The sequence below is a fragment of the Pseudophryne corroboree genome, chromosome 3 (assembly GCF_028390025.1).
Source record: "Pseudophryne corroboree isolate aPseCor3 chromosome 3, aPseCor3.hap2, whole genome shotgun sequence".
NCBI classification, from domain to species: Eukaryota; Metazoa; Chordata; class Amphibia; order Anura; family Myobatrachidae; genus Pseudophryne; species Pseudophryne corroboree.
Genome location: NC_086446.1, coordinates 737,185,368 through 737,199,063, shown reverse-complemented (window position 1 = coordinate 737,199,063; position 13,696 = coordinate 737,185,368). Strand labels below are relative to the sequence as shown.

At 47.1% G+C, this 13,696-nt stretch overlaps 1 protein-coding gene across 1 annotated transcript in view; it reads right to left on the bottom strand.

The window, feature by feature from the left end:
- ADAM12 (ADAM metallopeptidase domain 12) overlaps positions 1-13,696 on the bottom strand; it is a 925,560-nt gene that overhangs the window by 1,624 nt on the left and 910,240 nt on the right. Inside the window, exon 22 of the mRNA XM_063962227.1 lies at positions 3,199-3,329. Coding sequence (XP_063818297.1) covers positions 3,199-3,329 — 131 coding nt within the window. The remainder of the gene's footprint in view (positions 1-3,198; positions 3,330-13,696) is intronic.

Genomic DNA, 13,696 nt, shown 5'->3' with positions numbered 1-13,696 from the left:
TGGCTTTGTGACAGAGTCTACTGCGCATGTGCAGGTCTCCAGGAATATGGCCTCCACACCTTGCTCCCGGGGACTTCAATACTGCATATGTGCAAATCACCGGGAAAATGGCCGATGCACCATTTTCCTGAGATTCCTGCTGCTCTGCAGATCCAGGCTGCCGGCTGACGCAGGACTCCGGAGACGGTGGAGAGAGGTAAATATAACTACTGTATATATTGGTGCAATGTGTGTGGTGTGGAACGCCTGGATCCAGGGACCCTGCACCCACTGTAGTTACACCATCGCTCAGAAACTTCCCCTGCATGTTTGATGCTTGAACGAGGACATATTGTGCAACATGAAGTCCAGCCTCTTGTAGCTAGATAAGAGATCAGTGCTGTCTCTGCGTCTCCAGAGCAGTGATATCTGGAGAATTTAGCTATTTTCTAAAAAGCCTGGCTCTGTGCATCATGAGCTGCTCCTCCCTCCACTACAGTCTCTACAGTTATCCAGGGGGAGCCACTTGGAGAACGCGGAACCGGAAATTACCAAGGTGGTAATGGAGGTTTATTCCCCCAAGCGCTTCAGAGGTGACAACAAACAGTTCTGCAATCATGTTTTATCCGAAATAGAAATGAGCCATCAGCTTCTAATATGGAGAAAATGTGCACTCTGCAGCCCGGCGACTGGTTCCTATAAAACACGCACACACAGGCTGCGCACAAAGATAATGAATTTTTCACTTGTACTGGAAAAGACGTGTTTAATTCATTGTACTGTAGGTGTTCTATCAGAGCCGCGGGAATGCTATTTGTATTACCGAATAAACAGCCTACACAATGCAAAGACCACACAGCGCAATAAATCCAACGGCCCCGGGAACCTCATAAACATAAAACAATGAGCTGGAAGTAGCACATTTTGTTTTTCAGTCTTCTAAGTTTGTATCTCCCTCTGCTATTGTAGATACGTCAGTGATACAAGGGTGCATTAAGGACAGTCATAAAAGGTATCTGCGCACAGGATTCTTCTGTCCACATAAGCCAGAACCAGGAGTGAAGTACGGGCCGTCCTCTCACCCAGCAGTGATCCCTGTTACTGTGCATGTGCCGTTATTACCAGCACCGGGAGTGTTTACCTGATTATGTAGGATGTCGACAGGTCAAAATATCGACATGAGTTTTCCACTTTTATTGGACTTTTTCATACTTGATGATCCACGTGGACTACAATTGGGAATGGTAACCTGTACCGAGCGCAGCGAGGCACCTTGCCCGAAGCATGGCGAGCCATGCGAGGGGACACGGTGCACTAATTGGGGTTCCCCGTCACTATACGAGGGAAACAACACTAAAAAAAAGTACAAAAACCCATGTCGACCTTTTGACCTGTCGACCTAGTACATGTCGCCCTAATGACCCTGTCGACCTATTGTCCCTGTTGACCTAATGCATGTCGACCTAATGACTGTCGATCTAAGTTGCGTCGACCCAACGACTCATACCAATCACAAGATAGCTATTAGGACATAGCTTGGAAAAGCTTCATTATTCGGGGAATGATACATATAGTCCGCAGTCCCCGTAGAAACCTATGGGGACTGTTCTGAGGTACAAATACAAAGGACCACTGCAGATATCTTGCAGATTCCTGATAATACATATGGGGGAGCAGGGCCATACGCAGCCCTTACTTCTGACTAGTAGAAGCCTGGAACCTCAGCCTGCAGCCAGAATTGCTACGGTATGCCATCCGGAGCGCAGGCACCCTGCAGTCCGTCCAGCGCTGATGTCACATACCGATGTCACTTACATCTCGCCCCCAGTGAGTGAAATGGGAGTTACAGGGAAATAATTGTGGCACTGCAGTGAATATTACAAACATCAGGCTGAATAATGTAATCTGCCTATTATGAGACCCTTTACTATGATAAAATGTGACAAGCTGGAAACGTAATGTCCTTAACTCTTGTCTGTGCCAATGTCACCACGTCACGCCATTTCTCACTATGATCATATACGTCATCAGTTTTCACACTATGGGCCTAATTCAGATCTGATTGCAGCAGCAAATTTGTTTGCTAACGGGCAAAACCTGGGGGGGGGGGGGGGCAGATATAACGTGCAGAGAGAGCTAGATTTGGGTGAGGTGCGTTCAAACTGAAATCTAAATTGCACTGTAAGAATAAAGCAGCCAGTATTTACCCTGCACAGAAACAAAATAACCCACCCTAATCTAACTCTCTCCGCACATGTTACATCTGACCCCCCCCCCCGCCTGCAGTGCACGTATATTTGCCCATAAACTAACAAATTTGCTGCTGCGATCAGATCTGAATTACCCCCTAAAGCAGTTGCATCTGCAATCCAATGGCCCTGAAGTGTACGCTGGTCTGTCGGATGAGTTGGGCGTATTTAGGGCGATCCTTGGTAATTGTGGGTAAGTATACCCACTTCTGCACTGAAGCACAGGAACCAGATTTCAGGAAAGAGGCATATTTATAGGGGTGCAACCCATCTGTACCACCTAACAATGATGTGCACAGTACTAGTAACAAAGCATAGAAGGAAGGGGTTGGAGAAAGGCCTGCTACTGCCTACAGACATAGTAATGCCCCATGCACGCTGCCCTGATGCACTGCGACCACTGCTTTAGGTCTCACCCTGTCTATAACCACTTTCACTTCTCCAACTACTCTGGAGGGTGGCGAATGACTATACTAACCTTTAGCCCACAGCCCCAGACGTTCAGACAAGGCCCTGTGTGCATTCCTAGCTTGTCAGACTGCAATACAAATCCCCATCACACTGCGGCACGGCATCAATTCAATACAGATCTCCATATAGTTATTTATTCTTATCCTACTGCAAACCACGACTGGGAACAGGTGTCTGCACCGTGACATTTGGAGGCTGCCCTTTCACCTGTAAACATTCACCTTTCGCTGGCTATACCGTGTATTGGGGGCCGTCAGTAATGATATTTCAGACTCTGTTGGAAGAGCCAAAGGCGACTTACAAGTCAAAACTGTTTCTGATCCAACTCATTTACAGTCCAGTTCCTCCGCTGCCTGGAGCATGAAACGTTACAAAAAAACAAGAGGTACGCGGAATAAAGCTGAATTTCTCTCTGTAAGACTTAACCCACACAGCGGATGTAAGGTAGCAGAGCTGGGAAGCTTTCAGGACGGTGTTTACACCGCTGTGTACAGCCTACCTCACAGGTGTAATCCGAGGCACCGCTCCTTGATGTTCATACACCGAGCTAGAGGTATCATCCAAGCGGCAACTTTTATTCAAAGGATCTGCCGGAAGTGGTTTCTGCGGAGGGCTGGGAATGTGCGATCCCTGCAAGCCAAATACAAGTCGATGAATAAAAATGTGACTGACAAACACTTACCGAGGAAGTCATGAACAGCTAGTGATACTGGGCCTGATTCACAGCGGATTAGCATAAAGACACAGGGCCAGATGCATCATCCCTCGGAAAGTGATAAAATGGAGAGTGATATAGTGCCAGCCAATCAGGTCCTAACTGCCATGTCATAGGCTGTGATTGAAAAATGGCAGGAGCTGATTGGCTGGCACTTTTTCACTCTCCATTTTGTCACTTTCCAAGTGATGAGGCATCCGGCCAACAGTCACAGCTGCACCAGAAGAATCAGGCCCTCTGGATTATACGTTTATGCTGGTTCCTGGGCGAGCTGGAGAACATGAGTGTCGCTAAGTTTAAGTTGCCCCTTTTGTTTGCAGTTGGTAACTCAATCAAGTATTGTTCTTTATCACCATTCCTGTATTCACTGAGGTCTTTGGTTTGATCCCCACCATGGCCCTAACTGTGTGGAGTTTGTATATTCTCCTTGTGCTTGAGAGGGTTTGCTCCAGGTACTCCGGTTTCCCCCCACTATCCATATATATACTGGTAGGTTCATGGTCTCCTGACAAAATATAACCGTAGTGTGTGTGTACATGTGGTAGAGAATAAAGATTGTAAGCTCCACTGGGACAGGTACTGACACTGGGACAGGTACTGACATGAATCTAAATAAAGTGTAAAAATTAAAGCTGTCTGACATTTGTGGACTACATGCAAAAGCAGCCAGTATTTACCATGCACTGAAACAATATAAATGCATTTGCTCCCCATACATGGCAAAATGGTTTGTTCCAGACACAAAGGGACAGATGTACTAAGCTTGCAGAAGTGATAAAGTAGTGATAAGTGTAAGGTGATAACGCACCAGCCAATAAGCTCCTGTCATTTTTTCAAACCCGTAATAATTGGCTGGTGCGTTATCACCTTCCACTTATCACTGCTTTATCACTTCTCCAGGCTTAATACATCTGCCCCAAAGCTACTTGCTTTCTTTTTTTGCTTTACTTACAAACATGAATCAGACCCTATGTTGCCATATTGGTGGCCAAAAAAAAAGGTTCTTTGCTGTTAAAATCTGGTTGTATTTGTTTATTTGATCACCAAAGACATGGGGGCGTAATTCAGACCTGAACGCTGGGCAGCGATTTTTGCACTGCTGCGATCAGATAGTCGCCGCCTACAGGGGGAGTGTATTTTAGCTGTGCAAGTGTGCGAACGCATGTGTAGCAGGGGATCGGTATGAAATACCTCCAATCAAAATGCCGACGTTCAAAATCCCGACACCAATTGACCTATGGTCAAAATCCCGACAAGGTCAAAATCCCGACATGGACAAAATACCGACATTTAAAATACCGACAAGGTCAAAATACCGACATGTAAAATGCTGACAGGTCAAAATACCGACATGCATTTTTTGTTGTTTTTGTGTGTGTATGTCGACATAAGTCAACATGGACACCGTATAAAGTGTACCGCGTCCCCTCGCATGGCTCGCTGCGCACGCCATGCTTCGGGCAAGGTGCCTTGCTGCGCTCGGCACACTATTATATTCCCCCTCCAGGTCCACTGGGATGGTAAAGTATGAACAAGTCGGTTTCAATGAAAAAAATCATGAAAAACTCATGTCGGTATTTTGACCTGTCGGCATTTTACATGTCGATATTTTGACCTTGTCGGGATTTTGAATGTCAGTATTTTGTCCATGTCGGGATTTTGACCTTATCGGGATTTTGACCATCGGTCAATTGGTGTCAGGATTTTGAACGTCGGGAGTTTGATTGGAGGTAAACTGACTGCATCCCGTGTAGCAGAGCTGCACAAACTGATTTTGTGTAGTCTCTGCTCAGCCCAGGACTTACGATCAACCTGTCCGGGACTGGAATTGACGTCAGACACCCTCCCTGCCAACACTTGGACACGCCTGCGTTTTTCCGAACACTCCTTGAAAACGGTCAGTTGCCACACACAAACGCTCTCTTCCTGTCAGTCACCTTGCGATCGCCAGTGAGATCGCTTTTTTTGTACCATCCCGTCGCTATGCACCGATCCCCGTTGCTGCGGTCCGTCGTGCCTGCGCATTGCGGTGCATACGCATGCGCAGTTCAGACCTGATCACAGGCTGTGAGAAAGCGCAATCTAGCGATCAGGTCTGAATTACCCTCATGGGTATGGTGTCTTACAGGGGTACACTGTCATTGCGTCATTCGTGCAATTTGTGCTTCAGTTAGAGTTGCGAGATCATCCTTTTAACCACTTGCCTGGCATGGTGGCATCAGATGTGACCATGCCTGCAAGTGCTCTATCTGACCTGGTCGCACGGGATGCGCCAGTCAGATAGAGAGTGTTAGCAGCGGCAGAGAAGAGAAACGTCCCTCCACTGCTGCTGTCAGAGGGACCAGAAGGTCCCTCTGCCTCCCCGCACTCTCCCCCTGTGTCTGCCGTGCTGGCGATCACTGCTGATCAGTCAGTACGGCAGGATCCCCCCCCCCCCTCCAGCGGCTGCAGACAATGGCAGCTGCTGGGGAGAGTAAATGAACCCTCCCAAGCCACCCCCAGCTCCCCCCCTATATACCTGCAGGCTGTCCGGCTTTCAAAATGAAAGCCGCGATGGTCGCGATGTTCCGATGGTCGCGATGTTCCCGGTCGATGTTTCGATGTATGAAATTTTAAAAAAATATATTTTTTTTAACCTTTTTTTTTTACTAAAATAATTTGGGATAGGGTTAAATTCATGTTCTTCACCTAATTCACTCATAAAAACCCCCCGACAATTTCGGAGCGGTTTTCAGCGAGATAAATCGTCAGTTAAGTGGTTAATATGAATTACACAAGTTTTGTGGCTGTCTGGCTTCAAGTCTCCATTAAACCTGGTTTTTAATCAGCCACAGAACCCGTGTAATTCATATGTGTCCCATATTAAAGGGTTGACCTGGCAACCCTGGCTTGATTGTGTGGTTTAAAATGGGCCTCGTATCCAGGCGCACAGACAACTGTACACGTATATGAGACTATTCCTGTGCAGTTACAGTATGTTGTACATTTCCCATGGGTCTTTTGGTTCAATGCTCTCTGCTAGGGAGACATTTCGCCGGATCCCAGTAGCTGAGGGAATTGTGGTAGGCACGTACACTAAGACAATCGGCCTGTTTATAAAGTGAGAAGAGCCTACTTACTGCGAAAAATGAGGAAACTACGCTCTTCCCGCCATTTATCAAACAGTGACAGTAGTGCCATTTACTGCCAGTTACCGCAATCCTTATGACCCACGAGCATAATTGCTCATTATTTTCCTTACAGTATTAATCACCAAATGTCGTTATATGTCTGAAAATGTGTAATGGTGGCTACATACTAGGCGACGAGCTCTATGAGCGACGTCGCCTAGTGTTTCTCCTCCTGGGCCGGGGTAGTCGGCCGTAGTGCATAAACACTGAGCGATATGACAACCATATCGCTCAATGACGTCACGCCACCACCGGGCCGGCAGCTCTTGGACGACAGTCCAAATTGAACTGCATTCACGGCCGACAGCGAGGGTCTTAACGACCCACGTGTCGCTCGGCGGCGGCACGCACACTTGCCGAGAAAGTGAACGGCGTCGCTCAGGAATGGTGAAAATGAGCGACGCCGTCCATTTTCTCGGCAAGTGTGTGTGCACCTTAACTTATAGCAGCCTTGTAACTTAGTGTATATTTTCCATAGTGATACACATACAATACAAAGGCTGTAGCATGCGTTGGAGTGTGGGCGAGTATACGTTGGTAACAAGAAAATCTTGTTCGCCGTACAGTTTCTTATATGCTTTTGAATTCTCCTGAATGAATGTTATTTTATTGTTTGTAGAGCTCATTATTCCCCGGTGAGGTGTCAACCTGATATGGCTGTTCATTGTAGTTTGTTCTACTCCCCTACCCCCTTGCCCTGATTTCCTGCGGTGTAGCATAAGACATACAGTCACAGTTACTGTAGACAAACTTGCAGAAAAAGTTCCATAAAGGAATTTTCAGAGAAGGTATTTTACTGTGCATTAAACACACTCCTGTAGACTCAACAGCTGTAACGCGGGAGTTCCCCTGTAACACTGCACTCATTCGTGCACCAGCAGCACCACCAGCAATGAAGAATAATATTGTCTGGAACGTCTGTGGTTATTTCCTCTGGGTGGGGGGATTATCTCAGCAAGTGCTTTCCTGGTTTTCCCTTTATTCAGAGTATATGGAGTGCCTGATCTATGGAGACAGAGGTTGAAACATATCTTGGCTGGAGTATGTGGCACCACAAGCAGCTCGGTGGGCAGGGTCGGATTTAGGGCTTAGGCCGCCCCTAGGCACACTATTGACTGCCCCCTATTACGTCACTGCCTCCTTCATTTTGCGGCCTGTCTGGATGCCTCGAGACCACCCAAGCAGCCCCAACATCACCCCACTACCACCTTGTGGACCACAATTTGAAGCCCATTGTCCCACTCCCGTCAGTTGCAAAATAAAATATTTAAAAAGTCGTACTGACAAAAAAAACAATAGAATCACCTGGCCTCGTCAGCCTAGTGCCTCCTCTAGGCATGTGCCTCACGTGCCTAGTGGGAAATCCACCACTGCTGGTGGGTAGAAAGTGTGTGCCCGGTTCCTCTGTATGTGACTGCCCATACATATTACTGTGCCCAGCTGCCCTCACCATAAGTGCAGCCCTGTAAATGCCTCTGCAACGTGATCTAACCCACCTGAAAGCTACATATCCATTCCTGCATATCACCTAGTGTGCTGTCAGCATTCACTCTAGTCATTTACACCTTGGTTAAAAGGAACTCACGCCCTGCTTAGACAGAATGTTTTCTCCTGCAAGCAGGGATGAAAGGACAGGGTGATCTGGGTAATGTATGTAATGGCCGGGCTGTGGAGAGCACAGCGGGAGTGGATAGGAGAGAAGCATTTCCAGGGAAATTGCTTGTGTGATATAATTGTGCTTTATCCGCATTTATATAGATGACAGGTAAGGAACAGTAAGACACTCTAGATATTATTTTTTTATCCTTTAAAGATAGGGATTATAAATGGAGCAGACAATTTAACAAGTACGTGTTAGGCTAGCTATACCGAACCTGAATGAATAATCCAATTCACGTAATAGGGCAGGTTTACTGTGCGGAGAGGCGATAGATGGATTTGGTAACTGCAGTCCTCTCCACCTCATCCCAGTATTCACTTTCTTCTGAGTCTGGAGGAAATACTTACACAGGTTCTCTGTGGCACATTCTGCAGTCACCTATTTATAGGAGCGTTAAGTAACCCGTGGTTTAGCAGTTGTAGTGGAACTACAAGTCCAGGATGCCCAGTCTCATATTATAAGTACCACCGTATTATTATAATTTTTTTGTCGTTAATATAAATATTTTAGTTTCAGTCTAATTAGCCAGCTGTTGTACTTGCTCTACTACTTTGCAGTGTTAGCCGGTTGTTGCCTGAGCTACAGCATGACATCTTCAGTATAAAAAGTGAACGTGTAGAAAATATAAGGGGGGGGGGGGGGGGGCGTGGCTTAACGGAGGAGCTGACTGGAAGTGCACTCAGGGAGCTCCTGCTACATTCTGCTTATAGTGCCCGACTCCTGCCTCCTTTGCAGCCCCTACTACCCTCCAGCTGTTGCCTGCGGTGGTGGGAAGCCCACAGCACTTACCCCGGGCGCTGGGACCGCCGGAGAAGAGGTTTCCGGCGCGCGGCCTACTCCAGCTCCAGAAGCCGGGGGCTGGATTTAGCACTCCTGCCCGGCGGCGAGCTCCGTGGCCGGATCGCGGACGCGACGGCCGAAACGGACACCCGGGGAGGCTCCACAGTTGCATCCAGCACCGGCCCCATATCCCCCCTGGATCCTCTCCACTAGGGCCCTCTCCCCCACCGAATAGGGCTCCTAATCTGGGACTAAATATCTGGCCCAGGAGACAGGAGGTGGCGGCCATCTTCACACTGCAAGGCATAAGGAAAGCTTGGGACACTGTGCTGCTGCATTGCCCTGTCAGTTGCTCTGAACCTCAGCAGCACAGATTATCATCCTGAGCCCTGTCTACCTGCATGACCAGTCCTGATACACCCCGGTGTCGTGCACGCTGCTGTACCTATAGGATGTGGACACCTTTCCAATGTATCTTCCCCGTAACTGCCCGCAATCATTTTAGCTGACGCAATCACGCACGTGGAATAGAGGATCTCTACCGTTCTGGGTCTTTGACGGAATTCTCCTTTCTACTGGGGTTCTTCTACTCTCTCAAGGTGATACATGATGCCTCCAAAAAAGCATAAAGCCTCCAAATCAATTTCCCAAGTTGCCTTTTTTAAGCCTTCCCCTTATCGTAATAAAGCTCAAGGGCCTGGGGCCTGTACCACCGGATCGGACCCTCCGACTACGACTTCCCCGCCCAGGATGGCCTTGCCTTCATCTCGGGATCCCCCCTCCTCTCCACGCCTAGAGGACAGTGAAGCCTTAACGGTGGGCGCCATGAAGCTCTTGTTACACCAGTTTAAAGATGAGGTGGCGTCTGAATTTCGTACTATGTTGCAATCTTGCCAACGCTCCATTGAGGATTTGGGCGAGAGGACCGGACATTTGGAAACAAAGATGGGTGAGGTAGTAGGCTCTCATAATACCCTTATCGACTCCCACGATACTCTTGAGGGGGAAGTGGCGGCTTTGCGGGATAAAGTAGCAGACTTGGAGGACCGCTCACGCAGAAATAATCTCAAGCTCAGAGGGGTTCCTGAATCCGTATCTAACAGCAGCCTACAAGACTATACAATCGAAATATTCAAGAAGCTGCTACCCTCAGCTAAATCTGCGGACTTGTTATTGGACCGTATTCATAGAGTTCCGAAGGCCCGCAGCGCTCCCGAGGGGGCGTCGAGGGATGTTTTAATGAGAGTCCATTTTTTCCACATTAAAGAATTCCTGCTCAAAGCGGCTAGACCCACCTCTGACACGGTGAAAGCTTTGGGCCAGCTTCAACTTTTTGGAGACTTATCACAATACACCCTTATCAGGAGGCGTTCCTTTCAACCCGTCACTGCGGCCCTTCGGAAAGCTGGGATCATATATAGATGGGGTTTCCCCACGCGTTTGCTGCTTTCTAGAGAAGGTTCAACTATTGTGGTGTCTTCGGTGGAGGACGGTATGAGACTTCTTCACAAATGGAATATAGCTGGAGATCAAGGGGCCGGCTCTCCTGACCGCCGACTTCAGCCGGACTGGTCGATGGTTGGGAAGTAGGCCCTTCCCACTGCGGTACTTTACCTGCCAAGAATGGCTATCTAAAGGGCTAACGCTGTTTCTACTAGAGATGAGCGGGTTCGGTTCCTCTGAATCCGAACCCGCCCGAACTTCATGTTTTTTTACACGGGTCCGAGCGACTCGGATCTTCCCGCCTTGCTCGGTTAACCCGAACGCGCCCGAACGTCATCATCACGCTGTCGGATTCTCGCGAGGCTCGGATTCTATCGCGAGACTCGGATTCTATATAAGGAGCCGCGCGTCGCCGCCATTTTCACACGTGCATTGAGATTGATAGGGAGAGGACGTGGCTGGCGTCCTCTCCGTTTAGAAATAGATAGGAGAGTGAGAGTGAGACACTTCATTTACTGGAGCTTAGGAGGAGTACTCAGAGAGTGCAGAATTTTGCTGATAGTAGTTAGTTAGTTATACTAGTGACTGACCAGTGAGACCACCAGTGCAGTTTTATTATTATTTAATATAATCCGTTCTCTGCCTGAAAAAAACGATACACAGTGACTCAGTCACATACCATATCTGTGCTCAGCCCAGTGTGCTGCATCATCTATGTATAATATCTGACTGTGCTCACACAGCTTAATTGTGGGGGAGACTGGGGAGCAGTTATAGGTTATAGCAGGAGCCAGGAGTACATATTAAACAGTGCACACTTTTGCTGCCAGAGTGCCACTGCCAGTGTGACTGACCAGTGACCTGACCACACTGACCACCAGTATATTGTGATTGTCTGCCTGAAAAAGTTAAACACTCGTCGTGTGACTTGTGTGGTGTTTTTTTATTCTATAAAAAACTCATTCTGCTGACAGACAGTGTCCAGCAGGTCCGTCATTATATAATATATACCTGTCCGGCTGCAGTAGTGATATATATATATTTTTTATATCATTATTTATCATCCAGTCTATACTAGCAGCAGACACAGTACGGTAGTTCACGGCTGTAGCTACCTCTGTGTCGGCACTCGGCAGTCCATCCATAATTGTATACCACCTACCCGTGGTTTTTTTTTTCTTTCTTCTTTATACATACTACATCTCATTATCATCCAGTCTATATTAGCAGCAGACACAGTACAGTACGGTAGTCCACGGCTGTAGCTATCTCTGTGTCGGCACTCGGCAGTCCATCCATAATTGTATACCACCACCTACCCGTGTTTTTTTTTTCTTTCTTCTTTATACATACTACATCTCATTATCATCCAGTCTATATTAGCAGCAGACACAGTACGGTAGTCCACGGCTGTAGCTACCTCTGTGTCGGCACTCGGCAGTCCATCCATAATTGTATACTACCTACCCGTGGTTTTTTTTTTCTTTCTACTTTATACATACTACATCTCATTATCAACCAGTATATATTAGCAGCAGACACAGTACGGTAGTCCACGGCTGTAGCTACCTCTGGGTCGGCACTCGGCAGTCCATCCATAATTGTATACCACCTACCCGTGGTTTTTTTTCTTTCTTCTTTATACATACTACATCTCATTATCATCCAGTCTATATTAGCAGCAGACACAGTACGGTAGTCCACGGCTGTAGCTACCTCTGTGTTGGCACTCGGCAGTCCATCCATAATTGTATACCACCTACCCGTGGTTTTTTTTTCTTTCTTCTTTATACATACTACATCTCATTATCATCCAGTCTATATTAGCAGCAGACACAGTACGGTAGTCCACGGCTGTAGCTACCTCTGTGTCGGCACTCGGCAGTCCATCCATAATTGTATACCACCTACCCGTGTTTTTTTTTTCTTTCTTCTTTATACATACTACATCTCATTATCATCCAGTCTATATTAGCAGCAGACACAGTACGGTAGACCACGGCTGTAGCTACCTCTGTGTCGGCACTCGGCAGTCCATCCATAATTGTATACCACCTACCCGTGGTTTTTTTCTTCTTTCTTCTTTATACATACTACATCTCATTATCAACCAGTCTATATTAGCAGCAGACACAGTACGGTAGTCCACGGCTGTAGCTACCTCTGTGTCGGCACTCGGCAGTCCATCCATAATTGTATACCACCTACCCGTGGTTTTTTTTTTCTTTCTTCTTTATACATACTACATCTCATTATCAACCAGTCTATATTAGCAGCAGACACAGTACGGTAGTCCACGGCTGTAGCTACCTCTGTGTCGGCACTCGGCAGTCCATCCATAATTGTATACCACCTACCCGTGGTTTTTTTTTTCTTTCTTCTTTATACATACTACATCTCATTATCAACCAGTCTATATTAGCAGCAGACACAGTACGGTAGTCCACGGCTGTAGCTACCTCTGTGTCGGCACTCGGCAGTCCATCCATAATTGTATACCACCTACCCGTGGTTTTTTTTTTCTTTTCTTTATACATACTACATCTCATTATCAACCAGTCTATATTAGCAGCAGACACAGTACGGTAGTCCACGGCTGTAGCTACCTCTGTGTCGGCACTCGGCAGTCCATCCATAATTGTATACCACCTACCCGTGGTTTTTTTTTTCTTTCTTCTTTATACATACTACATCTCATTATCATCCAGTCTATATTAGCAGCAGACACAGTACGGTAGTCCACGGCTGTAGCTACCTCTGTGTCGGCACTCGGCAGTCCATCCATAATTGTATACTAGTATCCATCCATCTCCATTGTTTACCTGAGGTGCCTTTTAGTTGTGCCTATTAAAATATGGAGAACAAAAATGTTGAGGTTCCAAAATTAGGGAAAGATCAAGATCCACTTCCACCTCGTGCTGAAGCTGCTGCCACTAGTCATGGCCGAGACGATGAAATGCCAGCAACGTCGTCTGCCAAGGCCGATGCCCAATGTCATAGTACAGAGCATGTCAAATCCAAAACACCAAATATCAGTAAAAAAAGGACTCCAAAACCTAAAATAAAATTGTCGGAGGAGAAGCGTAAACTTGCCAATATGCCATTTACCACACGGAGTGGCAAGGAACGGCTGAGGCCCTGGCCTATGTTCATGGCTAGTGGTTCAGCTTCACATGAGGATGGAAGCACTCAGCCTCTCGCTAGAAAAATGAAAAGACTCAAGCTGGCA